Genomic DNA, 27,179 nt, shown 5'->3' with positions numbered 1-27,179 from the left:
GGCTATTGGTGGATTTGCATTGCTAGAGATGCATCTCTTTTGAGTTAATAGCACAACTCACTCTTGAAAACCATCATTTAATAAACAGATAGCTGTAGTGTACCATTGAGTCAGAACCGACTCAGAGCTGACCCTCTAGCAAGTCCTCAATGGCAGTAAATTACATGACAGGAGATTGCCCACCTAGTCTCCAACATATGGGGTTCCATTTAAAAACACAGCTATAAGTTGATCCTGACGTAAGTCAAATACATCTCTTCCATCCTACTTTATTGCTTTAATGTTTTACTGCCTTTTATTATCAATATCTGTACAAACTTGACCTTCATTTTTTTAAGACAGCCATGAAAATGATATTAGTAAATTACACTTTGCAATATTGTATGTAGTATATGTTGTTGTATACTGTGGAGTTGGAACCAACTTATAGTTGACCCTCCAGCGGCTCTTCAAAGGCAGTTAATCACATGAAAGGAGATTGCCCATCCTTTTCCTGCAGAGCAGCTGGTGGCCTCGAACCTCTTGCCTTTGGGATTGCAGCGCAGCTTCTTGCCACTAGGCCACCAGAGCTCCCAACATATGTAGTACATATAATGATAAATTATACAGATGATAAATGAACAATTATAAATGTGGTTCATTGTGATTCTAATCTTCCCACATTGAGGACTGTTTTTATCTTCTCAAGTTTTTTTGTCATGTACTTTAGGAAGTTAAGTGTGATCTCTGTTTCACCAACTTGACAAGAATTGACAGTCATGCTGCTGGGCTCTGCAGTCAGCTTTGCAGTTGTGTAGAGTGAGCCCACTTTTGACATCACTTTAGGAAGGGTTGTTAAGCATTTCTGATTCCTCATCTCCATTCAAGCCATCTTATCATCTGATTCCTGGTACATGTCTTTAGAATTTTCTTCTAAGCTATTAATACCCATTTTGCAAGTTTGATATTGGCTGCTTTGATGTTAACAATAACCACATCAGATCTGCTCTCTGGATGAGAGATAAATGTAATGCATTGATTTTGAGATGCATCCTGATTTCATCTCCGCTAAAAATGGGACAAGTTCTTCCTCTTACTGTTGTTGTTAAGTGCCATTGAGTCATAGACGACTCATAGTGACCCTGTAGTGTTTCCGGAGGCAAGCTATTTCAGAAGTGGATGCCACTTTTGCTTCCAAGCTTGTTAGAAAGAATAAAATTTTTTTAAAAAAAGAATAAAATTTTATATTTTGACTCTACTGGCAATAATGCTTTCTAACTGAGTAATTGTAAAGATGAAGTCAAGGATGGCTCCAAAGCTTTTGACTTGGCCACCAGGACATTGGGAAGAAGGGATCCTGGTTGGCCTATGCATCCTCCACTGTGCTGTTACTGGTAAACCCTGGAAGTGAAGACCAAGTTTGAAAGGCCACATTGTTCAAAGTCTCCTTATTTTTGTTGAATATATTTTATTAGTAATACATGGTCATGAATATATAAAAGCAAATGACTAAAACTCTCTGTTTTGTATGCAGACAACTGTATTAACAAAGGCTCTTCATTCATCACATAAATACATGTATGTGTATTTATAATCAGTTCATAGTTTCCTTAGAGAGAGGGAAGAGTCCTTCAAAATATGAGCTCAACAACATATCTAAAGACAAGATAAACTTATCTATCAGAATATGAAGTCCTATCTTTTCAGAAGTATCATCATTTTCAAAGTTCTCTGATACAGATAAAATCCATGCTTGAAAAAGCTAAAAACCAAATTGAAGATGTTCTATATAATAAGATATAAAGTGCAAACACAGCATTTTAAGAAGACAATTTGGATACAATTCTCCAATACAATATTCTTGAGAAAACCTATTTCTTTCTCACATGGGAAGTGACAGAATTCCATGATTCCCATGGAAATCTTGTGCATTAAGCTGAGCGAGACGTTATTTGATCTGAGAAACAGATCTACTGAAGTTGGTGATTAATAACCTAGAAATATGTTCTGAAGACGGGACTCATGGTTCAGTCAACAAAGCCAGAAGAGATTAAGATAGATGCACAAAGAACACTGTGTCTTTGTGGGGAAGGGCCCACAGGAGAATGTGGGGCTCAGTCAGAGAGGGAAATGGCACCTGCTTGCCAGCCGCGCCAATGGAATTAATCAGTAAGGGAGCACTTGTTAAAACGCCATTTTTCGCACAATTCTGACATGCCCTAAACGCCTTCATGCACATTCACAGCATAACAGATCACGGAGAGTTTATTATTAGATGTTGTTGTTGTTATGTGCCGTCGAGTCGTTTGCGACTCATAGCGACCCTATGTACAACAGCCCTAAACCCTGCTCTATCCTGTGCCAATCTCATTGCCCCTGACACACCCATCCCGATCACCCCAGTCACTGAATCAATCCACCTCATAGAGGGTCTTCCCCTCCTGCGCTGTCCCTCCACTCTGCCCAGCATGATGTCCCTCTCTAAAGACCTGTCTCTCCTTACAACATGTCCAAAGTATGTCAGGCGAAGCCCCAGAATCCTTGCCTCCAAGGAGTAGCCTGGTTTAACCCTCTCTAGGATGAATCTATTTGTTTTCTTGGCAGTCCATGGTACATTCAATACTCTTCTCCAGCACCACAGCTCAAAGGTGCCAATTCTCCTTCTATCCTCCCTAGTCATTGTCCAACTCTCTGATGCATAACAAGTGATTGCAAAAACCATGGCCTGTATCAGGTACACCCTAGTCTCCAGAGAGACACCATTGCTCTTGAGTACTTTAGAGAGGTCCCTAACTGAGATCATTTAAATTGAATATTAATTATACAACTATCATCATATTAAATATATAAAACCCCTAGAACAGCTTTTTATTAACATGCAGAAATTTAGATTCCTGGCAATTTTTTTTCTCTTGTTTTCCTCTTACTAAGAGAAAAAAAATTGAACTGGAGAAAAGTTTACAGTGGTCAAGGATTTCATTTTACTTGGAATCACAATCAATACTTGTGGAAACAGCAGTCAAGAAATCAAATGGGAAAGGAGAAAGATCTTTTGAGAAAAAAAACAACACATTCAAACTTAGTAAATAAAGCAGTATAACGTTTAAAAAAAAAGGGGAAAGCAAATGGCGTATTGCGTTGGGCAAATTTGCTTCTGAAGACCTCTCGATGGCCTTCCAGCAGGCTAGTAGGACTCTTCAGAGTGGTAGGCAATGCCTCTTCTTCCCACTCGTGCTATGGATTGAGAATTCCTCAAGTTTGCAGAAGTTGAGTTGTTCCATGTTTCTTTGTCTCTCATTAAATACATTTGGAACAATCTAAGCTTGCTTTAAGACAATAAACACATTTACTTATAAAATGGAGAACTCATAAAATCACTTATACTGAAGAGTTTATAATTCATCATCTATTTGGTGTTTCTGTTAGACTGAAAGCACTTGAAGTCTTAAAGCACCATTCTTTTACCACTCAGAATTTCCATTTGAGTAGACAAGGACAGAGGAACTTCAAGAAGACAACTTTTTTCCTGGTCTATCCTTTGCTCCATCTTACCCTATTCCCCAACAACCTTTTAGGTTTCTCTACCTTCTTCTTCTAGGTGTATACAGACATTAACTGCTTCAGCCAAAACTAGAGTTATTGCAGGAGGGGTGAGATGTGAGTCACTTCTCCACAGAATAAGAGAGAGGCAGTGTGAGCAGTGTGTGGGTCATAAGGCGGATCCTGAACATGGCATGGCTGGACAGAAAGTTTCCATTTCACTTGCACTTTACTTGACCTGTGGAAAAACAGAGACTTTCTATTTTTAGAAATCTAATTGTTTCAACTGCTTTGAGGTTCTTTGTGAATGTAAAAATTCAATTCTGTATGCAAGGCATTTTAAAACACAGTGAACCCAATCCTAGCATATTTTTTGTTCCTTTTCTCTGCATTCCCTTAAAATATTTTCGTTGTCATTATGGCACAAAGTAACTGAAACAAAATTGGTTATCTTAAAATTCTACCGTTTCTTCAGCAATGTATATGGCGTCAAAATAGCTATATGGTTGTACTATAAATACAGTATTCTGTATTGTAGATATTTTTATAATTATAATGTCTTCAAGAAAAGAATTTATAGCTATGATTCTCCTTCTCGTTGGACAGTACACAGTGTTTAAAACTGAGAACAATAAACAGTCTTTCAGTCTCTGACCTTTGGGAGATTTTGCAATAGAGGGGGGACAATTACATTCACAAAATACCCGCTGTGCTTCAGGTTGCCTGTAGTCCCATCCCTGTATCTATTTCCACTCAAAATATCATTAGTTAAGTGTTTTGTAAACAAGGAAACCGAGAATCAGAAATATTAGCAACTTCTGATATTCTTTGACTTAAACACAGTAATATTTGATGCTTTAGAAGAATAACTTTGGGGATTATTTTATTTAGCTAAATCCTCTCAGTGATAGAATGATAATATGTAATGTTGGAAAGTTGTATATGAACAAGGAATGTCACAGAATATTTGAATATACTACAGAGTTTAAAGACATCAGCCTTTTTGTTCTGTCTTTTTTTTTTTTTTTTTTTTTGGTTCTCCTATGGAATTGACACTGCTCTGGTCATTATCTGGAGGGAGTTGAGCTGCTAATACTAAAGCTGCCCTTCTGTCGCTGTTCAAATCTACCACCAGTTCCATGGTAGGAAGATGGGCAGTCTCTTCCCATGTGATTTACAGCCTCCAAAAGCTCACTAGAGGGTCAGCTGTGAGTCTTTTTTCACTCGTTGTTGTTGTTACTGAGCACAGACTAGTTGGAACTAACAGATGACCCTCCAGTGGGTTTTCAGAGGCAGCAAATCATGTGGGAAGAGATTGCCCATCTTTCTCCCACAGAGTAGCTGGTGGATTCGATCTCCCTATCTTTGGGTTGGCAGCACTATACCAGTGAGTTTTTGAGAATTTTCTGGCCATTATGATTCTCAGAGGCTTAATTTACATGTCATAAGATAGGAATAATAACATCTTTCCTGTGTACCTCCCAAGTTTTGATGAAATGAATGATATAATTAGGTAAAAGTGAAGTAGTGCAATTTTTAATTTTTTTAAGATTGTCTCAAATGGAGATATAAATAAAGTCCCTCTGGAATGTTTGGGGGTGCACATTTCACTTTGCAAATAGGTTGAAAATCAAATCATTTTTAAATTATCTGTAACTTAGCCAAATTTTTTTCCCCTCAAGAAGAATCATATATGAAAGGTTAGTAACATTATTTGGGGTATTCTTACGATGTATAGGATATGGTATAGATAATGTACAATTTTAAAGACCTGGAAGGCATGATTTTTTGCCTGGCTAGGAGTATGAAGAAAAAATACAAATCTATTTTCCCCTCTTATTTCTCTGTCTTGCTCATCCAAGATAGTATGCTGCCAGAGAAAAGCCCAGATTTTGATTGAATAAATTCACTCCTTGTGTATTAGAATTTATTTTTCTTTCTTAATGTAACACAGTTGCCCTGTTCAAGAGACATTTGGCAGCATGAGATGAGATTTTGAAATCTGAAAGGAAAACTTACAGATCCATTTTTCAATATATCAGTATTCGTATATATATTTTTAAAACCCACCCTAATCTCCCATGAGTTAACTACTGACTAGTCAGTTCTTTTGGTGTCTTTTATTTTGAGAAAAGTGGAAATTTTGATTTCTGAATACTGCCTCTCACATTGGAAATACTTAAAAATTGATTGTCATTGTCTGAGTTGGTTTGTTTTGAATTCTGTACTTTGACGATTCTGCTTCATTTCTCTTCAGTAGATGACACAGTGGTTGCGATTCCCTATGGAAGCAGACACGTCCGCCTTGTTTTAAAGGGACCTGATCACTTGTGTAAGTAGACTCTGTTGTTTTCTTTGGGGGATCAGGAATCCTACGCATTGTTATTTCTTTCTTATTCCCAGAAGAGATTAAAACCTGGGAATACAAATCTTGCTACTCTATCATAGTATGATATTTTGAACAGCACTGTTTATCTTTTGACTGCCTGATGAGATGGCAGAAACCTCTGTGATAATTGTCTGTAACCGCAGACATCCTGAAAAATACGGAAAAGATGCTCCCAGTTGGTTGTTCACAGGTTAAGCACGTGTTTATTCTTTCATCTTATTCTTCTTTCTTTCTGATCCAGTTAAGCCCAGCCACAATCCTGCTCCCAGCTCCTCTCATTCCACCCCCCCTTTCTCATTCTCTTTCTATTTTTTTGCCTACTCTCATGGTCCATTACTTTATCAGTTTCAAGGAATATAGAAGCACCAGGCAATTTTCACACTATGCCATCTGAAGAAAACTACTGTGATACATTTCAATATTTCAGGGAGCTTTGCTGTCCTAGTGGATAAAGACTTGTGCTCACCAAGCCAAAAGCAGGCCGTGCAAATCCACCAACCGCTCCACAAGAGAAAGATGGGCAGTCTCCTCCCGTGCAATTTATAGCCTCTAAAAACCCACTGGAGGGTCAGCTAGGAGTAAGTTCCAATTCAACAGCAGGGAGGTTTTTTTAAATCTCTGGTAGCCTAGTGGTAAGAAGCTGCATTGCGATCCCAAAGACAAGCAGTTCGAATCCACCAGTTATTCCGCAGAAAGATGAGCAGTCTCCTCTCATGTGATTTACTGCCTCTGAAAACTCACTGGAGGGTCAGTGATGGTTCCATCCCAACTCAACAACGACACAATGACAACATGGTAAAATCAAGTAGCCTGTGTATTAAAGATAACACAGAGCCCCAGTATTTTAAAGATGGCTATTGCAATTTTTTAAATTTTTATTAATTTTAATGAAAGTTTACAGAGACTTAGGGTTTCCAGTCATTCGGCTATTGCAAAATGTAATCATAACCCTAAGTCTTGAGGCTTAATGGTAAGAACCTGAACTGCAGTCCCGAATGCTCATGGTTCAGATCTACCAGCTGCTCTGTGGAAAAAGAATGCGCAATCTCCTCCCGTGCAATTAATTGCCTTTGAAAATGCCTTAACAGTCAGCTGTGGGTCAGTTCTGACTCATCAGTACTCAACAACAACAACAAAGATCAGATAGTGACATAGCCCCGCCGGAGTTTGCTCACTCTCATGGAAGAATTGGTTGATTATTGGGCATGCCAAGGCAGTAGCACGCAGGTACAGTTTTGTTTTAAAAAATTATTGTTTAATGATATTTAAGTGTAGATTGCGTATTACAAGCAGAAAATTATGGGCTGTAAACCAGGGAGAGAGTAAGAGAAGCTATACCAGAATGTCCCTTAGAAGTGTCACAGAAAGTCTTCCTTCTAGCTGGTCCCTTGAGCATTTCTGACTCCCTCCACTTACTGTTCCAGGGTTGCTGCAAAGCAGCCCAACATCTTCTGCTTTTCCTTCCCTCCTACACACATGCCTATGAGACCAATTTAGGTAGCAAATGTTATCTTTTGGCAATTGCAATATGAGTGAAATCAGGCTACAATGACAAGTGCAAGCAAGACAAATCAGAGTCTGTACAAGTTAATTTAAGATAGCATTCTTTAGTCTCGAAAAAGAAAAATACATTGCATGGGAGCAGGGTCGGCTGAGGGGTCATGAGAATTAAGGGAATAAGTGAGGTACAGGTCAAGCAAAGTCAAAGAGATGCTGGTAAGTCACCTTATATGGATCCAAGTTCTTTTCTAAACCAGACAACCCCATCAGATACAGTATTCTCATGTCAAAGTATGATGTCTGTGTATTACCATCCAACGATTCGCTTTTCCCTTTGAGAATTGTACACTGCTGGTGTACAATTGCACTTGAAAACAGTGTTTTTCTGAGCAATGACAAACTAATATAAAATGCCCAAGCAAGAGTCATCACCTTTAAGTAGGGGGCTGACTACTTAATGTAGGGGAAAAAGAACCTAGAGAAAGCAATTTAAGAGGAAATATTATTTTTAGAGATTTTCAAAACTCAAACTTAGTACTGTTGAATGTGACACCACTCATAGTTAACCCTCCAATCGCTTTTCAGAAAATCACATGGGAGGAGATTGTCCATCTTCCTCCCAATGAGCTGGCATACGCCTTTGAATTGTCAGCGCAACTCCCTATCCACAAGGCCCTTTATTAGCCCCCCCCTAATTTTATACATCTCCTGTCTTACTTTATAAATTTAGAAAATATTAGCTCTCTTTATTATGTTGCTAAGAAATTGAAAAACTGAACTTTTGGGGTTTAACTGTACCAAAAACTTGATCGGTAAAGCTGCAGATGATAATCATTAATGATAAAAATAAAATGGAATCTGCCAGTATTATTGATCATATATATATGTGTGTTGTTGTTGTGGCTGTTATGTGCCGTCGAGTCACTTGCGACTCATAGCGACCCTATGTACAACAGCCCTAAACTCTGCTCTGTCCTGTGCCAATCGCACTGTCTCTGACACACCCATCCCGATTACCCCAGTCACTGAATCAATCCACCTCATAGAGAGTCTTCCCCTAGTATACATGTGTAGCTGAGGAATTCTTTCTTGTGTCATTTGTTATTTAACTATCATACAATGAATGTGTGATTAGTGATTCACACACTTACTCTATGTAAGAAGAGTTGTTTCTGAGGCAGCTCTTTTGTTCTTCATGCTAAAGAGCCAGTTAAGTCTAATCAGAGGCCTTCTTCAACTGTTGTAGGATAAACCTAATCAGTCTGGTCTAAGACCAGCCCAAAGTGCCTTATGAAGCTGGAAGCCTGGAGGTAGCATTTAATAACATGCTGAGATAAGGCCTGGTCCTCCGGAACTTTCCCAAAACTAAGTTTGTATTCTAAAGATATTTTTACAAACGAGTGCTTGTACGAAGGACGCTGGAAGATTCAATGTTATTTCTTTTCCTTAATGACAGTATTTGTGATTTCTCCTGCTCTAATATTTCCCTGATGGGCCTTAGTGATCTTCTGTGGGGTCATTTCTAAATTGAAGCAGGAGAGTGAAGACTGTTGAACTTGCAAGAAGAACTGCACAGCCTTCATCTGTAGGACACTAGACATTTTGCTGAACACCAAACATTTCTACCAGTTTGTCTTTGTTGTCAAGACCTAAAGATAGTTAACATCTACAGTAAATACACATGCCTAATTTTAGAACCATAGTTGTTCTGGTATCTATAGGTATCTCCAAACTCTCTAACTCCCTCTCCCTCCCTCCCTCTCTCTCCCCCTTCTTCCCTCTTCTCTTTCTCCCTCTCCTTCTTCCTCCCTCCCTCTCCTTCTTTCCCTCTCCTTCTCCCTTTCTTTCCCTCCCTCCCTCCTCTCCTCCCTTTTTTCAGACAGGAGACATTTATTCTAAACCATTTCTCAATTGCATGAAAGCTCAGCTCATTCTCCTCTGAAACACACAACATATATAACCATCTTCTCCAGCATGTTTTGAATTCCTATGGTAAAGTTCTTGTCTAGAAGTCATTATTAGCCAAAGTCAAATTCTAATGCTCATAATTAGGTTCTTAAAGACATATAAACACTGCCATAAACTTGACTCCAACTCATCTCACCCCTCCTTTGGATTCCTGATACTATAAATCCCAATAGGAGTAGATGGTTCATCTTACTTGTTTGGAGCCACTAGTAGACTCTAACTACCAGAGACTTGCACTTTTGAGTTAACAGCACATCTCTCTACCGATTACACTAAGATTATCCTAGCACATATAAATTACCATATGTATTAGGGACCTCTCCAAATTATTGAGGAGTAATGATGTCACTTAGAGAACTAAGGTAGTTCTGATTCTGGTCATAGTCTTTCTGATCATTTACTATGCATCTGAGAGATGGACAGTGAATAAGGATGACAGGAGAAGAATTGATGCATTTGAGCAGTGGTGTTGGAAAAGAGCACTGAACATCCTACAGACAACCAAAAGAACAAACAAATACGTCTTGGAGAGCCTACAGGTGGAGTGCTCTTTGGAGGCATGAATGATGAGGCTTCACCTCACGTATTTTGGGCATGTTGCTAAGAGGGGCTAATCCTTGGAGATGGACATGATGTTAGGAAGGGTAGAGGGTCAGTGAAGGAGAGGAAGACCCTCAACCAGGTGGATTGACGCAGTGACTGCTGCAGTGGGTTCTTGTGTATCAGGAAGTGTGAGGATGGCGCAGGAGAGAACAGGGTTCAGATCTTTTTTCATACGGTTGCTATGAGTCATACTCGATGGCACCTAATAACAAAAATAACAACAACATATATTTATATACAAATATGTAATGTAAATATATATAATTCTTTATATATGTATGTATATATAGTACTTTATATGTGTGTGTATACACACACACACACACACATATATATACACACATACATAAACACACACACACAATACTGACTGAAATATTTTAAAGGATCAAAATAGAGGAAAACCAAAAAAAAAGAGCTAGGTTTCTAACTTTATGTCTCTATAGTTTCTTGATTTTAAGCAATAGCACATATGTAATAAGCAACCAGAAAGTATAATAAACTTGATGCCATTTGAGGCCACCAACTACTCTTAGGAGGAGGAGAGAAGAATGGGCCGTTTTTCTCCCATGTAATTAACTGCCTCTGAAAACCCACTGGAGTGTCATCGAGGGGTCTGTTCCAGCTCTATGGTACACAACAACAACACACAGGTGCAGAGAGAACTCGGTGACATATACTGACTCTCATAGAGCAAAAAGAAAGTGAGGGCTTTAATACTGAAACTGATAAGATATATGTGGGAGATAGCGGAATCAAGGAACAGTGTTTTCATAAAGGGAGATACCTGAAGATTTGACGGTGAGCCTTGACATTGACTACTTGTAATAGTTGGCTGATTAATTCTTAAATTATTCCACTTGCAGCTTATAAGTCCATGTGTTCTTGTTGTCCTCACATATTTTGTGTATATCTAGATTTCTGTTTTGTTAACCATTCAAAGAATGATGCCTCTCGACTTGGTTGCTTGAAAAGTCTTTGCGAGTGGTCTATAGCCCTGGTAACATCTTTCTCTGCTGTCCTTGTATTTGATTATATAGTTCTGGAAACCAAAACTCTGCAGGGGGTTAAAGGTGAAAGCAGTCTCAGCATTACAGGATCCTTTCTTGTGGACAATTCTAGTGTGGATTTCCAGAAATTTCCAGATAAAGAGATACTACGAATGGCGGGGCCACTCACAGCAGATTTTATTGTCAAGGTGAGTTCATTTGTGTACTTAATTTTTAAGCCAGTGTCTTCTAATTGACATTTATATATATATATATATAATCTCTTGAGGAGAGAAATAACTTTAGATTTTGGCAAAGCCTGTTTTCCACAAAAATGCTGACTTTAAAGGCTACAGAGCTGTACCTAGATTTTATAGGAGAATCTGTGTTATTACATGTGTTTGTTTATTCTAGTCAGAATAGGTAAATATATCTTTAGCTGGTATTTACAAACAACTTATTAAATGTGTTTGGATGTAGTCATGGGCTCACATAGGATGTCGTCCTGCATAACAGAGGAGGACAAACTAGTGGTCCAGAGACTGGGTCAACTTACCATGTTTCCATTCGCAAGTTCTGTTTTCTGTTGTACTGGCAAAAAGAGCATCAGAGCTTCCTTACCCTTCAAGGTAATAGAAAACATATTGCTGGAAGCAGCATATACGTTCTGTAGGAAAAATGCACCCACTAGAAGAACACTCAGGAGTGACAATAAAGTAAAACATATTTTTTTCCTTCAGTAGGTCAGGAGGACCTGAAGGATTTCAGCTATAAAGCTGTAAAACTTGTAATGTGTCCAGGACTTCATAAATTTTTCATCATGGGACCTGGAGCCAGAGGACATTTGATTTAAGCTAATACTAGATGACCCCATGGTAACTGGAAGTAAGAATACATAAAGGAAAATGTAATAGGCAGTGAGGTTAGGTGGGAAAAGTGTTCCAGGGTACTGTCCCCCATCATTCTCTGAATGGTGGTTCCTTTAAATCCAATCCAGATGCCAGCCATATGCAAGTCTGGATAAGAAGGACATTACAAACCATCAGAGACAGCTCATACGAATGGTGATGCTTTAGACCACTATCTACATTCAGTTAAATAACCAAAGAAAGTAAATAAGAGTTGCTTTTGAGCAAGCCTTTGAGTCCTCCTTGAGTGAACCATTTATGCTCATTTTCATAGTCGTCTTGCAAAAGTTAATACACTTCCCAAGGTGCCTAGCTTACTGCACAAGCAGACTTGGAGTCAGGCAATATTATTAATATTTTAAGAGTATATAACATTGTCAAAGGCATTTCATGTATCCTGCTGCATTCTGCATATCCCCACTTGCATGGGTTCGACAAGCTCTATGTATCAAAGAGGAATTTGTGAAACTTCAGAAACATACTTTATCTTCTATATTTGTTGTCTTGAAGAATGCACTATCAACTAAAGCACATTTTTTTAAAATCTCTGTTTTTTTCTTCTCCTTCATACTCCTAGTCAGACATTAAATTTTGTCAATTCTCCCAAGAATAAAGAACAATTATGGTATATATTATAACACATTCAGTTTTGTAACAAAAGCAGTCACAACCGAAAACCTACAAGTCTGTGAATCCAAAGGCAGATGTGTGTACTGTATTTATCTAGGAAGGTGCATTGCTGTCTTTGTTGGTGGGTGTCATCAAGCTGCCCTAACTCGTATGGACTCTATGATAGGAACCCTCCAGGTTCCTGTGCCATCCTCACAATCTCTACTATGTGCTGCGGCCATCCTTTTAGTCACTACGTCAGTTCATCTGGTTTGGGGTCTTCTCATTCACTAACCTCTTCTCTAGAGACCACTCCTCCTAATAACATGTCCAGAATCAAAGATGAGAAGGGAGGGAAGAACAAGAAGTTCAGATAAAACTTGAAGCAGAACAAACAGAATGCAAAAAGGAGAACCCGTCCAACCCAACAACATAATGAACTCCAAGTTTGCTTTCCCAGACTCTAATCCATTATCTCTGTTGCTGTCAAGCTGAGCTTTCTAAACATCGTACCTCCCTTATTAGTTATTCTGCATTGTCTTCTACCTCTACACATTGTTTTCTGGCTAAAATGAAAATCCATTCATATGCTGTCTAACAACACTTAAAAAAAACCCCAGTTGTTTTTGAGTCAATTTCTAATTTGGTGGGATTGACTCCTTTTATGTTTCACAGGAATTCCAAATCTGTGACCTTTCCGATCTTTCATCTGGGATTTCCTCTGGGTGGATTTGAACTATGAACTTTTTGTCAGTAGTCATTTGACTAACATTTGTACCACTCATTGCATCTACTAATCTTGCTACTACAGATCTAGACTCTATCTACTTTCCACATTCTCTACCTTTATTTCCCTCTTCCCCGTCTTATTGCAGCTGACTGATTCTCTTGGAGCAACCCCTCTGCCCATCTTGATACCTGATTTCCTTTGCCTGATGCTGTGCCCTCAACCTAACTGCTCTTATCTCGTCTACCTCTTTTCTCTCCACCAACTGTTTGCTTAGAATTCTAAAATTCCCTCTTTCAGGAAGCATTCTGTGGCTCTGCTCCAAATTTTCTCTTAACATTGGTCTCCCTACCTGACCTTCCTTGCAGCCAAGGACTGAATCTTATTTATGGGATCCAGTAGACACTAATAAATGCTGATTGAATAAAAGGCAGCCATAAAGTATTTGCTTGTTAGCTAAAAAGTTGGTGATTCAAACCTACCCAGTGTTTTGCAGGGAAAAGACCTAGAAAACATGCTCCTTGGAGATCACAGCACAGGAAATTCTAGCAGGCACCTCAGCTCTGTCATATGGAGTCAATATGAGTCAGAACTTACTTGGTACCTTGTAACCTCCTAAATATTGCTGAACTATTCAGAGCAAATATTGACATCTCTGTTTTACCCACAAGGCAACAGCTTCTAAGAATTTGGGTGACTTACCCAAGCTCACATATATGGTTATCTGAGAAAAGAATCTGGCATCCACTTCTAGACAGAATGCCTCTGGAAACCCTATAAACTTTGAGAAAAGATGATAGTTACAGAAAGGCTTCAGAACTTTTGCTCATTGGGTCACTATGAGTCGTGCTTGACTTGGTGGCAATCAGCAAGAAGGACAACAGAAATCTTCTCAGTATTATTGCACTGCTTCTATAAATGTATTTTCTTTTTTTTATATACAAATATGAATAGTTAGAAAAAACAGAGTTTAAAGAGGTTTTGCATCTCCTTGGAGACCTGACACATGTAAAAATCTTCATTCAGAAATAAGTTATTGTTGCTTTGGGATAGTGTTCAGTGTGCTCCAGCTTAGGGTGCTGGTAGTGTTGTGTGCCTTCTAGGCAGAACTACTCACAGCTGACCCTTCAGTGGGTTTTGAAAGGCAGTGAATCACATGGGAGGAGACTGTCCAAACTTCTCCCACGGAGCAGCCGGCAAATCAGACCACGTGCCTTTGAGATTGCAGCACAGCTTCTTACCACGAGGCCACCCGAGCTCCTTACTAAGTTCCCTACAGAGCACCCACAAGAGCTCCCTTGAGAACCCCAGCTTCTAGACACTCTATGTACAAGCAGATGAAGCATCAATCCTGCACCATCCTCGAAATCTCCCCCGTGTCTAAGCCTGTTTTTGCTGTTATCGTGCTGATCCACCCCATTTAACGTCGTCTTTTCATCACTGATCTTGCCTTTTTCCAAGCATGACGTTTTTTCCTGAGGCTGGACGCTCCTGACAACATGTGCAAAGTATGTGAAAGCCTCATCAACTTGCCTCTAAGTTAAGGTACTCCCACCACACTTCTTTCAATATGGATTGGTTTATTTTTTTGGACATCAATCATATATCCTGAATTCTTAGCCAACATCACAATTCAAAAGCATTAATTCTTTTTTTAAAATATTTTTTAAATTTTCATCCTCATTTATTTCTAAAATTCAAATACAAATTTGAACAAATTCTTTCCATTTCCCTCACCCCTCACCCATCAAACTGCACAACCCAGTGATTGATCCCCTCCTCCCCCTGCACATCCACATCCCTCTGCTTATAGCCTCTCCCACTTTCTTCATTCTACAGTAATGGTTTTATACAATATTTATCCTTGTGGGACTGAGTTAGTTCACTCAGCATACTGTTCTTCAGTCCCTCCCAAGTTAGGTAATAATTTATAAAGTTATTGCTCCTGCATGCTACATAGTATTTCATTGTGTGAATGTACCATAATTTCTCGATCCATTTGTTTGTGGTTGGACATTTGGGCTGTTTCCTCATTCTTGTGATGGTGAATAATGCTGCTGTGAACACTGGTGTACAAATTTCAGTTTGTGACTCAATTCTCATATTCTCAGTATATTCCAAGTACTGGAATAGCTGGGTCATATGAAATTTCTATGTTCAGGTTTTTTTTTGAGGAAGCAACAAACTAAGGGCATTAATTCTTCATCTTATTTATTCATTGATAAATTTTAACATGCATATGAATTATGAATCAGATGCACTTTAGTCTTTAAACAGACTTCCTTGCTCGGAAACAGGATAAGCTATCACTTTAATGATCTTTGTGTTATACATGCTATTGGGTGGTCCCACCTCAGACAGACATGGAAAGAAAGTGAAATATTCATTAGAAAATTTGTGAAAACAAAGACATATAAAAATGCAAAGTTATTATAAGCTATGATAGAGTTTTAAATATTTGTTCAAACTTGAAAATGAGGCAGAGACTGTAAGAAGTTATAGGGAGAGAGGAAAAAAAGGAAAAATATCTTCCTTCCAGTAATTTGTAATGAAACAGAAATTTTTTCCTTCACATTTTCCAGAAAAATCGGATTTTTTAAATCATTACTCTGATGCTTTTAAATTATACACATATTTTAATTCAGCTTCCAGTATCACTCATAGTATAGTCGTTATGCCATTGCAAATTAGTTTAAACAATATTTTTCTTTTCTGGTTAAACACACAAGAATTAGTAAAGCTCCTAGTCAATACTCCTTTGAATTGTATTATTGTTGTTGTGTACTGTCAAGTCAGAACCAACCCAAAGCTGACCCTCTAGAGGATTATCTGAGGCAGTTTATCACATTGGAGGAGACAGCCCATCCTTCTCCTGTGTAGCAGCTGGTGCATTTGAACCATGAGTCTGGTAGTAACTTTGGTCTCCTAGAATTGTGAGATTAGATGAGGTGATATGAATAGAATTGCGTGGAACTGACTACATTCCCATGGCTTTGAAGGCTGCAACTTCCAGTCAAACTATTCACAGTGGCAGATAGCGGTTTTTTCTGAAAAAGGTCAAGGAATGAATATTTAGTACTAAGACAACAATTTTGTAGCTGTAACTTATTAACAATGGAGCATTGGTTAAGCATTTGGCTTCTAACCAAATGGTTGGTGATTCAAGCCCACCGTCAGCTTTGAGGGAAAAAAGAGCTCACAGTCTACTTCCATCAAAGGCACAGCCTAGTAACCCCTATGGGGCAGTTTTACTCAGTCGCATGGCACTGCTTGCTGAGTCAAAAGCTGACGCATCACCTCCTAAGTGAGACGAGAGCATATGAGAGCATTCTGACTGCATCCTCTGAGCAATAAGGGACATTTACGGGATGACTGGGTGTTACCATCTTCCTCCCTTACCACATCCTCTGCATCTCTCCACTCCCCTCCCTTCCTCTCTCCTCTCCTTCCCTTCCCTGCTCCTCTTCCCAGTCCCTTTCCCTCTTCTCACCACCCCATCTCTGTCTTTCTCCCATCCTCCCATCCCTCTTCTTACCCTCCTCTTTCCCCCTCTCTCCTTTCCCCCCCTCCCCTCCAGAATAATGGCTATGAAATCTGTATGTAGACCAAGAAGCATTCGTTCAAACAGAACAAGGGGATACTGCATACTTTAAAATCAGTAAAGATGTGCATCAACGTTGTGTCCTTTCTCCATAATGAGGTAGGTTAGGTTATGTAACGAGAATATTAGGTGACAGTGGCCCAAGTTGTAGAAATCCATTGCATCTGGAGGCAGAGGAGGGCAGACTTGCCTACCACCTCTGCCTAAAGCAGTCTTAGCCCCTGTCTTAAGCTGAAGTTGAACAATATGCATTTTTGTTTATTTGCTTAATAAAAGTTCTCTCTAGATGTGTTAGAAAGTGAAGATAAATTAGTTGTGATAAAATACCTGCACATGTGAAAAAAGAATATTTGGTTATATGTGTTATTTAAATGCAGTAGAAAGTAGATGGGACTTAGGTGTTATTTAAATGCAGTAGAAAGTGGATGGGACTTAGTATCTCTCCTCAGGTTACAGCCCAGAACCTACTTAAAGGGAGTTTCCTATTGTATAACATCTTTTGCCTTTGGTCTTAAAAGACCTAAAAGAAGAGAGAGTGGCCAGAGAGAAAAGGGCCTCAGTACACAATACAAGAACTAGGGTCCCTGTGCTGAGAACTTCCTAAACCCCAGAGAAGACTGATGCCAAGACACATGGAACTATCCCGGGAAAGCCAGTCCCACAGATGTTGAAAGGAGACAAGGATCATCCCTCAGAGCCAGCAGAGAAAGCCTTTTCCTAGAGCTAGCACCATGAATTTTAACTCCTAACATGGAATGCCAAAAGAACAAACAGATACATCTTGGAGAAGGTGTGGCCAGAGTGCTCCTTGGAGGCAAAGATGATGAAGTTTCGTCTCACATACTTTGGATGTGTTTCTAGGTGAGATTATTTCCTGGAGAAGGATGCCATGCTTGGGAAGGTGGAGGGATGGCAAAGCAAGGAAGACCCATGACCATGTATGTTGACACAGTAACTACAGCAATGGGCTTGCGGATGTCAGAGATTATGAGGATGGCACAGGCAAGAACAGGGTTCAGATCTGTTGTTCACGTGGTCACTGTGAGTCATGCCAACTTGACAGTGCCTAACAAAACCACAGCCATCTCTTACACTATGAGAAAATGTATTTTTCTTTTCTAAATCTATCTATCTGTAATATTTCCGTTATAGCAGTACTGGATAGCAAAGACACATTTAATGTACTAACAATAGATGATAATGAAGAAAGAATGGTCTCCATGGAGTATATAGACTATAGAGGAGAAAAAGAATAAAATATCAATTATATAAATAATAAATATTTCTAAAACTACAGGTATTAACCAAGATCTTATTTTGTTGCATCTGTGAAAGTCCAAATAAAGGCATTTTAATCCTTTCTGCAGGCATTCTTGAGTTTGCAGTATCGCTGTAACGAGCACACTGGGTTATTTACATTATTTCCAAACCTCCTCAAGTCAGGACATCCCTGCTTGCCCTGACAGCATGTGACCCAGTGGAACATAGAGACTCACAGTGGCAAGTCCACCACGGCTTGTTTTGATGTGCCTCCGCTCAAGCCAGGCCACTAGGCATAGTCACTGAAGTGCAGCCAAGGAAGGTGGGAGGGACGCTGCCTGCAGCTTCCCTGCCACTCAGTGGGGGCAGAAGTTTCCATGACATCAGTGAGAGAAAGAGACCTAGTTGGAGACCATTGTGAAGTCAGGTTTTGCCCATTTCCCAGCAGAGAAGCCGCGGCATCTCCCGGTACTCATGCGGCTTGTATACATACGGCGATTTGAGTGAGTGGATTCTCCCTGACTTCTTCAGTTTGCCATAGACTTAAAGTTCAACTATTACCTGCATACATACTGCCCTGAAGCTTTGTCACAACAGTGTGAAAAATTGTTATGGGAGGAACCCTGTTGTTTCTCATCTGCCTTAAAGGCCAGGTCATACTGCATTGCAGTCACTGACACAGCCTAATTAAAGAAGGAAAGCTTCCTTCTAAGCATTATTCTTTCTTACTAATATGCTGTTGTTGTTTTGTGTGCCATCGAGGCATAACCAACACATAGATGGCCCTCCAGGGGGTTTTCAGAGGCAGTAAAAAGCAAGTGAGGATGTCACCCATCTTTCTCCTGCAGAACAGCTGGTGGATTTGAACCACATACCTTTGGGATTGCAGCACAGATTCTTACCACTAGGCCACCAGAGCTAAAAGTTCAGAACTACATTTGCCAGATGTGTTTAGTTTCCTAAATCAAAAGTCTAAAATATGTATCAAAATAAGGCATTCTGTGACATACTTTTAAGTCCCACAACTTAAATATTGAGGGTTTTAGAATTTATTGAAACCTCAGAGCTAATAATAGCAAGAGCCTAGCAGGCCAGTGTTAATAAACCAGAGAAAAAGAACCAGTTAGGCTCATTTCTGTAAATATGGTTGAGGCACCACCGTTAGATATCAAGGTAACAACCAAGTCAGCCCCACGTGTCAGAGAAATGCTCCTAGGTTCTGAATGGCAGGTTTTTCAGAAGTGGAACACCAACCAGGCTGTCTTCCCGGGAACCTGTGAGTGGGCTTAACCTCCCACACATTCCATCACCAGTGAAGTCTGTTGGTCTTTTTCACCATTCAAGAATTCCAGACGTCAAGTTAGCCTCTTTCTATATTTTGAATGTTTTGTTTTCTGTTTTAAAACGGAAAATTGAGACAATACTGAGAAGACAAGCACAAGAAAACCACTAATGTATTGTCACCACTCTGCTAGTATCAAAAAAATATTTCTTGGTACTAGAATGTGGTGATAGCATTAGAGCTAAACAGAGGTAAATGTGAATCCTACCTTAGCTCTTCCCTAACTCTGTGACCTTGAGCAAGTCACACTCTCTTGACCTCATGTTTTCATCTATAAATGCAGAAGATAATACAGAGTAGATGTAAGATAAGATTTCCCACGAATAAATGTGTCTCATTCCTGGGAAACTCCACTGACATCAGGTGGATCCTGGCTCATTGTACCCCATTAGGATGGAACGGTTTCCGAAGCTGTGCTCCTTCTGGGCACAGGCTCAGCTTTCTCGTGTTCAGCTGCTGTGAGGTTAAGAAAACCAGCCTCTTGGTTTTTCTTTTTTTGTTGTGTCCCATCAAATTGGATCCGGAGCATCTGGTGGACTCGAACCACGTGCCTTCGGCATTGCAGCGAAGCTTCTTGTCTCTAGGCCACCAGAGCTCCCTGAAAGCCAGCCTCTTGTTAGCAGCTGAGAGTGGTAATCATTGGGCCACCAGGACTCCTCCAAGTGACAGCAAAACAATAAAGGTTGCTGATGGTGGTAGTTCTGCTATTAGTGCAAGAATGTAAGGGAGGTAGGAGAAACCAACCAAGATTTTGAGGTCAGAGATCTGGCTACCTCACATTGTTTTTCCAAAGGCGCATGGTTCAAATCCACCAGCTGCTCCACCAGAATAAGAAGGGCAGTCTCCTTCCGTGCAATTAAGCCGACTCTGAAAACCCACAGGAGGCCCAGTTATGGGTTGGTTCTGACTCCACAGAACAACATTTGAATTAAAGAAGCTTGTTCATTTACAATCTTTTCCCAAATGCAAATGTACCAAGATCAAACCACACCCACTGCCAGCCAGTGGATTCCAGTTCATAATGGCCCGAAGGGCAGAGAAGAATGACCCCATCGAGTTCCCAAGGCTGTGTATTCTTTACAGAAGCAGAATTTGTCCTTGAGAGAGAGAGCATCCAGTGGATTCCAACCGCCAACCTTTTACTTAGCAGCTATACACATTAACCATTATGCTACCAGGATTCCTAATGCAAGGATATTTTTTTTCTGAGTACTGTCGAGTTGGAAATGACCCACAACTAACCCTTCAGAGGGTTTTCAGAGATAGTAAGTCACACAGGAGGAGATAACCCGTCTTTCTCCTGCTGAGCAACTGGTGGATTCAAACTGCATGCCTTTGCCATGGCAGCACAATTTCTTATCACTAGGCCGCTAGGGATACAGGCCCCATATTTGTGTTCAAGGTACACCATTTCCATTGAACTCATCAAGAATGATTTTTTTTTCCCTTTTAAAGCTACTTGTTTTCATTCACATGATCTTTACTAACCCTTCATCCAAGCATTAAAATGCCTGTCATTCCTTCCTTCCTTCCTTCCTCTCTGGACAGGGCTATTTTAATTGATAGCATCCAGAGTTCAGAGAAAAGGACCTACCTTGTCCTGTTGGCCTTTGTAACCAGATTTAAAAGTCATGCAATGAACAAATAGTGTTGTTTCTTCTCCCTCCCCTGTCCTACCTTGTTCAGTTATATCATTCTCACTTTGACAATAGAAATCTATACTTTTTCTCTCTATTTTCCTGGGACTCTATTTAATTCTTGGCATCTGAAAATGGGTCCATGCAGAAAACCCATCTTCCTAGGTCTAAACACATTGTCCAGTCTTTTTCATTTTTTTTCACAGAGGTTTTTCCGACCAGAGCCCTCTTCTAATGGTTTCCAGCAAGATAACCGCATGTCCCCAGAGAGCTGTAGGCTGAGAGCTAAAAAGTCTTCCAAAGAATGTGATTAATACTCCATCCCTAAGCAAGCAATTAGGTATCCTGTATCTGACACATAGGATTGAGAAATATTCATCTGTAGGAATGGATCCCACGTTTGTGAACAGCTCTGTATTGCTTCAGCTGGTTTTGTTTTAAAGTAGAGGAGTTCTATCACCATATATTCTCATTAAGAAAGGCCTGGATCCCAGTGAAGTACAGCAGTTGGTAGCATTTTCTCTCTCTCACTCTTTTCCAATCCACCTAGAGTTTGCTGAGAAACATTTCCATTTTCCCGTCCAAACGTCAAAAGCTGATCTATGGTTTATTGTTTCAGCGAGGTGCCATCGAGTGGATATTCAGCTCCGGGTAGATGAGTTCTCTTACTTGAGGATGTTTTCTTGGCTGTAATCTTTATGGGAACTAATGACCAGCTCTTTCTCCCTTGGAGTTTCTGACTGTGTTCAAACTGCCAGCCTTTCAGTTAGCAGTCGAGGACTGAACATGCTAGTCAGCTTCTTGAACTAACGTTTCTCACTCCCACGACTGTTGAATCCGTTTGACTCACTGTGTTTCCAAGGCTATAAATTTCAACACGAGGAGACTGTCTGTCTTAGCAATTAGGAATTGTTGGTTCTGTTTCTGCAGTGTTCATCTATATGCTAGATGTTTCTAGGTTTCTATATCCTAGATGGTTAATCTGCTTGTTAAACTTAATAGGATAAAGGTAGGATAATTTTTAAAGGGGGCACGTGTGTGTATATATATGTAAACATATATATATATATATATATATTTACAGTGAATTATCATTAGTCCTCTTGTGTCTCTGAATAGAAAGTACTCTTTAATTCTCTTAACTTTATTTCATAATCATAACTGATACCATTCTTTTCCAGCAATTTGTGACATATACAGTTACTTTTAGAAATATTTTCCATTTATGAGCATGCTTTTCAAATCAAAATCGCTTTATCTGTTACACCTGAGAAGTTGGGAATAAAGAAGAGAAATGGAGTAAGTGGCTTGTAATAAGATTCTAGTGGAGTCACAGAAGGAGACGTCACAAGCCCTTGCTCCACAGAAACGTAACAGAGAAGCAGTGGTTACAGAGATGATGTATGCGAGGGCTAATGTCTGAGATGAGGACTAAACACCAAGAGAAGGGCTGTGCTTCTCTCCTGGTGCAGCCCTTTCCCAGCGTCAGGCCATTGGCGCCGCCGTTTGGCCTCATCCAGAGTGGAAAGGGGCTCAATGAGCATTCCCACTGTCACAGTAGATGTGCTTCTTTCCTGTTGTTTCCTGCAGATCCGCGATGCAGGGCCTACAGACAGTACGGTCCAGTTCATCTTCTACCAGCCCATCATCCATCGGTGGAGAGAGACAGATTTCTTTCCTTGCTCGGCAACCTGTGGAGGAGGTAATGATGTTCACTTAGTCCAGAAACAGTTGGCTTCTGTGAGGAAAGATGTGGCTATTGGAAGAGTACGGTAACATTAGCATGGGAGACGTTTTGTGCTGTTATCTTAGACCCTTTCTTCTGCATGAAGTGAGGTTCTGGAGCCCCCACAGAAGACAGACACCTCCGTTAATATACCCCACAAATATGTTCTGTTTGTAGATCCCAGAATAGGAGACTGTCTCCACAGAAACTCAAGAAGGATCAGAGCTGGTACAATTTTGCACCCGACGATGTCTTTCATTTGAGAATGAACCAACCATCTGGTTAAAATGAGCTCATTTATTCAAGAATAAAGGAGAAAAAAATACCCAGTAGGCTTGGTCTATCTTGTATGGTATATCTTGACTCAGAGATTAGAAATTGATCAGAAAAATTAATTTCTAATTGGAGACTTAGTGTCATTTTGGCTCCTCTCTTATTCCTGCTTTAAGAAGGATGCTGTTTGCTTTATTTATTCAATAAAATTCATCTCTCTAGGGAAGTCCCACCAAGAATCTCTCTCTCTCTTTCATAACTGCTGTCACATGGGCAGCATTTTGTGTTACTGAAGAAGATTTCAAACACACACCCCCCTTTTTATTTTGTTCTTCTTAAGTTAACAGTTGTAGGATAATTGTTTTGAGTTACTTAACAGTAATTTAGTTAGCCATTCTCTTGTAGTGGACCATTGCATTTATTTAAACTATTCTACTATTGAAAGGAACAACTTAATATCTTAGTATTTTTCTCCTTTAGGATTATTTCCTTGGCATAAATAGTCAGGAGTGAGGTTACTAGATCAAGAGGTTCCAGAATTTTTGTGGCTGTTGGCATTTATGACTAAAATTCTTTCCAGAAGGGTAACTAGTAATGTATGAATATTTTTTGTTTCATTGCCAGCTAAGTGAGCATTTGAGGATTATCATCTTTTTAAAGTTTTGTTCATTTAATGGATGTAAGATTGTACCTTTAAAAAGTAGCTCATCACATAAATTCTAGCTTGAGCTTCAATGATGCTAGGTCATTGCCTGTCTTAAAAGAACTTATCTGCCTAGATTGCTGTTAAGTGTCAGTTGCCATTAACTGGATCACAAATTATGATGTCCCCAACTGTGCAGAGTAGACCTTCCCCACAGAGTTCGCAAAGCTGGAAACAGATCTTCAGACTTTACTTCCAAAGAGCCTCTGGGTGAGTTGAATCCACATAGTCTATTTGCCAGACTAATTAAATAGGAGATAACAAGGCTGGTGTCTCAAAATAGAGCTATTATGAATGTCCATGATTTTTCAAAAAGCTTTAAGAATCTGAGATGTGATTCGTTTTAAGCTCTGTTATTCATTTCTGCATTGTTGTTGTTGTTGTTATGTGCCGTCGAGTCACTTGTGACTCATAGCAACCCTATGTACAACAGCCCTAAACTCTGCTCTGTCCTGTGCCAGTCGCACTGTCTCTGACACTCCCATCCCAATTATCCCAGTCACTGAATCAATACACCTCATAGAGGGCCTTCCCCTCCTGTGCTGTCCCTCTGCCCTCCCAAGCATGATGTCCTTCTCCAAGGACCGGTCTCTCCTCACAACATGTCCAAAGTGTGTTAGATGGAGCCTCAGAATCCTTGCCTCCAAGGAGCCACCCGGTTTAACCCTCTCCAGGACAAATCTGTTTGTTTTCCTAGCAGTCATAACATGAATAAACTACTGGAAATGCTGGTCTATGAAGCAATGCAGGTTTTTACCTTAAAAGTCAGACTCCACTCATTGCTGACACTCCAGCTGGCTTCTGAGGATGTAAATTGCAGAGGAGGAGGTTGGCCATCTTCTTCCCTTGGGGCACCTGGTAGCAGGACTGACTGATGACTGCAGGACCAGAGCTCCCTCCTTTAATAACCATAATTCAAAATACTTTCACTTCTGTTGTTAATTAACTGTTAATCCAACACTTACAGCATTTCAGTAGATTAATTATTCTAGCGACTGTGTCTGTCCTGAATAGAAAATTAGATTTTTGAGCAAAATTTACTTTTGTTCAAAAGTAAGCTACCGACTGCTCTGATGTTCACTAGGAATGTGTGCTCTTAATACACCTTCTAATGACTAGCTCAGGAAACCATTGCAGAGAAAGAATGCGACAGACTATTTTTTTTTCCTTTTTAAATGAAAACCATGCCTTGGGAGAAGGAGCAGCTCAGTTATGGGTCTGGCTGCTATGCCAATTTCACACAGAGCTGCTGTTGGGGTATAATTTCAATGACCTTGACAGTGGCTTGCTATTTCATAAGGCAATTAATGTTAAATTCATATAGATCCAAGTCCTTTGGCTTCACATTCCTTACATCCAGCTGAAGAAGTAGAACTGTCAGTGGCTGCAAGTATTTTTAAGTATTGAATCGTTTCTCAAACAGAAATGTTGCTGGGAAGCTGAGATAAAAGGGAAATTGTACAGATGTAGATGTGAAGGATGGGTGCTTGGCCTACCGAGTGGAAATTGCTGAAAAGGTTAAATGGAACCTCGCTCTTACATTTCTGATTTTAGACTCACTTGGTAGACTGTTTTGCTAAGTGCAAGCAAAGTGGGAGATGTTGTTAGGGGTCGTGTCTAAGTCATGGTAACCTTGTGAACAACTCAACAAAACACTTCTTGGTTCTTACAATCCTCAAAAATTCCTGGGTACTTGAGCATGTTGTTACAGACATTATTTCAGTCCATCTCATTGAGAGTCTTCCTCTGAGTCTCACCACCTTCCGAACCATAATGCTCTTCTCCAGGGGGTAGACCCTCGAGATCACATGGCCCAAGTAGATGAGACAAAGCCTCACCAGGCTGGCTTCTGAGGAACCCTCTGGGTGTACTTTTTCCAGGATAGATTTAATTTGTTCTTTTGGAAATCCATGGCATATCCCATGCTCTTCACCAACAGTGCAATTCAAAGGTACCAATTATTATTTAGTCTTTATTCATTGCCCAGTTTTCATTTACTTATGAGGCAATTGAAAATACCATGGCTTGGGTCAGGGACACCAGTCCTGAAGGTGACTTCTTTACTTTTGAACCTTTGAAAAGGTCTCTTGCAGCAGATTTAAGATGACTCTTAAATAGTTTAGGACCCCTTAGAAAACATGATTAGCTGAAGATTTGTTTTATTTGTTTCATTTTTGCTCTAAAATCTTCATTTCATAAGCCTGTAATAGCTTCAAATCAGTATTTTTAAACTGAAAAATTATTCTTTTTCTTAAAATTCCTAACTTATTATATATATTTATGTATTTTACTACATGACAAAATCTGTCTTGGAGCAGAAATTATTAGATGGAAAAATAAAAAATATTAGCTTATCATACAATTGTCTGTTCTAGAGTAGAATGTCATATAAAAATAAAAACATAGTATTTTAAAAAATAAAATTTTGCTACCTCTTTTTGTTATAAAAGGATTAAATAGAACATATGTTCTTACCCATTACTTTTATTGCTTTCCATGCTTTTCATCTTTATAATAAAATTTTAAAGGTCTTATTTTAGGTCTTTAATGAACAATTAATTTTTTTTGTGGGTGGTCTGAGAGCACAGCCTCCAGCCAGGATGTCTGGAAAGTTACCTTCTGGTTTCCTAAAATCTTCCTTTGGCCTTTCTAAATCTTCTTTTTGAAGGTAGATAATAGCATTCAGCCACCTGCCAAGGAACAGGGGAAGAGCTCATGTTTAGAAAGGTACACATTGATAAAAAAAAAAAAGAAAAGAAAAAGAAAACAAACTCCCCTACACACATTTCTTTTACCCCCCCTAAGAGCCCAAGTCGGCTTCACCACTCATCAGAAATCCACAGGCCCAGTCAAGAGGCAGTTAAGAAAAGTAAAACTTAGTATAAATAGAATGCAGAATTGCACAACCGTATTTCTGGCTTGAGGTTCTGGCTGGGTTTGAGACCTTAATCTTCCACTTATTCAGCTCCATCCATTCTGCTTGAATTTGGGCAAATAATGTGTCATGGCAACTGACAGAATCAGATCTTGTGCAGCATTGTACAGAGCTTCGTTAATCAGGGAGTACAGTTTTTGGGGCTGTGAAGGGGCTAGGTGTTGCAGACCCAGAGTAAAGTAATAAGTACTAATTAACAAGACGAATACCACCAAGAATGTAGGGGGGGGAGGGGAACAAAGGTGAAGCAGGAAGCAGAACAGTCCTTCAACAACTGAAGTGAACTCAAGCACAGCCATTAGCTTCCCTGTGTCTTTATTGAAAATTGCCAGGGTGCAAATCACCAAGAGAATTCAATGTAAATGAACCTAAGCTCTTTCTATTGAAAACCTTCTTGTTGATTCAGAAGGGAGGGGTTAGCAAATACAATGCAAGGATTGCCTTAGTGTCTACCCCTGTAACATTTAAGGATTGCCTTAGTGTCTACCCC

At 39.7% G+C, this 27,179-nt stretch overlaps 1 protein-coding gene across 1 annotated transcript in view; it reads left to right on the top strand.

Moving 5' to 3' along the window:
- Positions 1–27,179, top strand: part of ADAMTSL1 (ADAMTS-like 1) — a 431,835-nt gene that overhangs the window by 154,535 nt on the left and 250,121 nt on the right. Inside the window, exons 6-8 of the mRNA XM_006881351.1 lie at positions 5,777–5,851; positions 11,020–11,177; positions 22,643–22,754. Of these exons, the coding sequence (XP_006881413.1) occupies positions 5,777–5,851; positions 11,020–11,177; positions 22,643–22,754 (345 nt within the window). The remainder of the gene's footprint in view (positions 1–5,776; positions 5,852–11,019; positions 11,178–22,642; positions 22,755–27,179) is intronic.

Source organism: Elephantulus edwardii, unplaced genomic scaffold, assembly GCF_000299155.1.
Source record: "Elephantulus edwardii isolate Elephantulus edwardi_28Jun2011 unplaced genomic scaffold, EleEdw1.0 scaffold00014, whole genome shotgun sequence".
NCBI lineage: Eukaryota > Metazoa > Chordata > Mammalia > Macroscelidea > Macroscelididae > Elephantulus > Elephantulus edwardii.
Note: the sequence above shows the minus strand (reverse complement) of the source record. Positions and strands in the feature narration are given on the sequence as shown.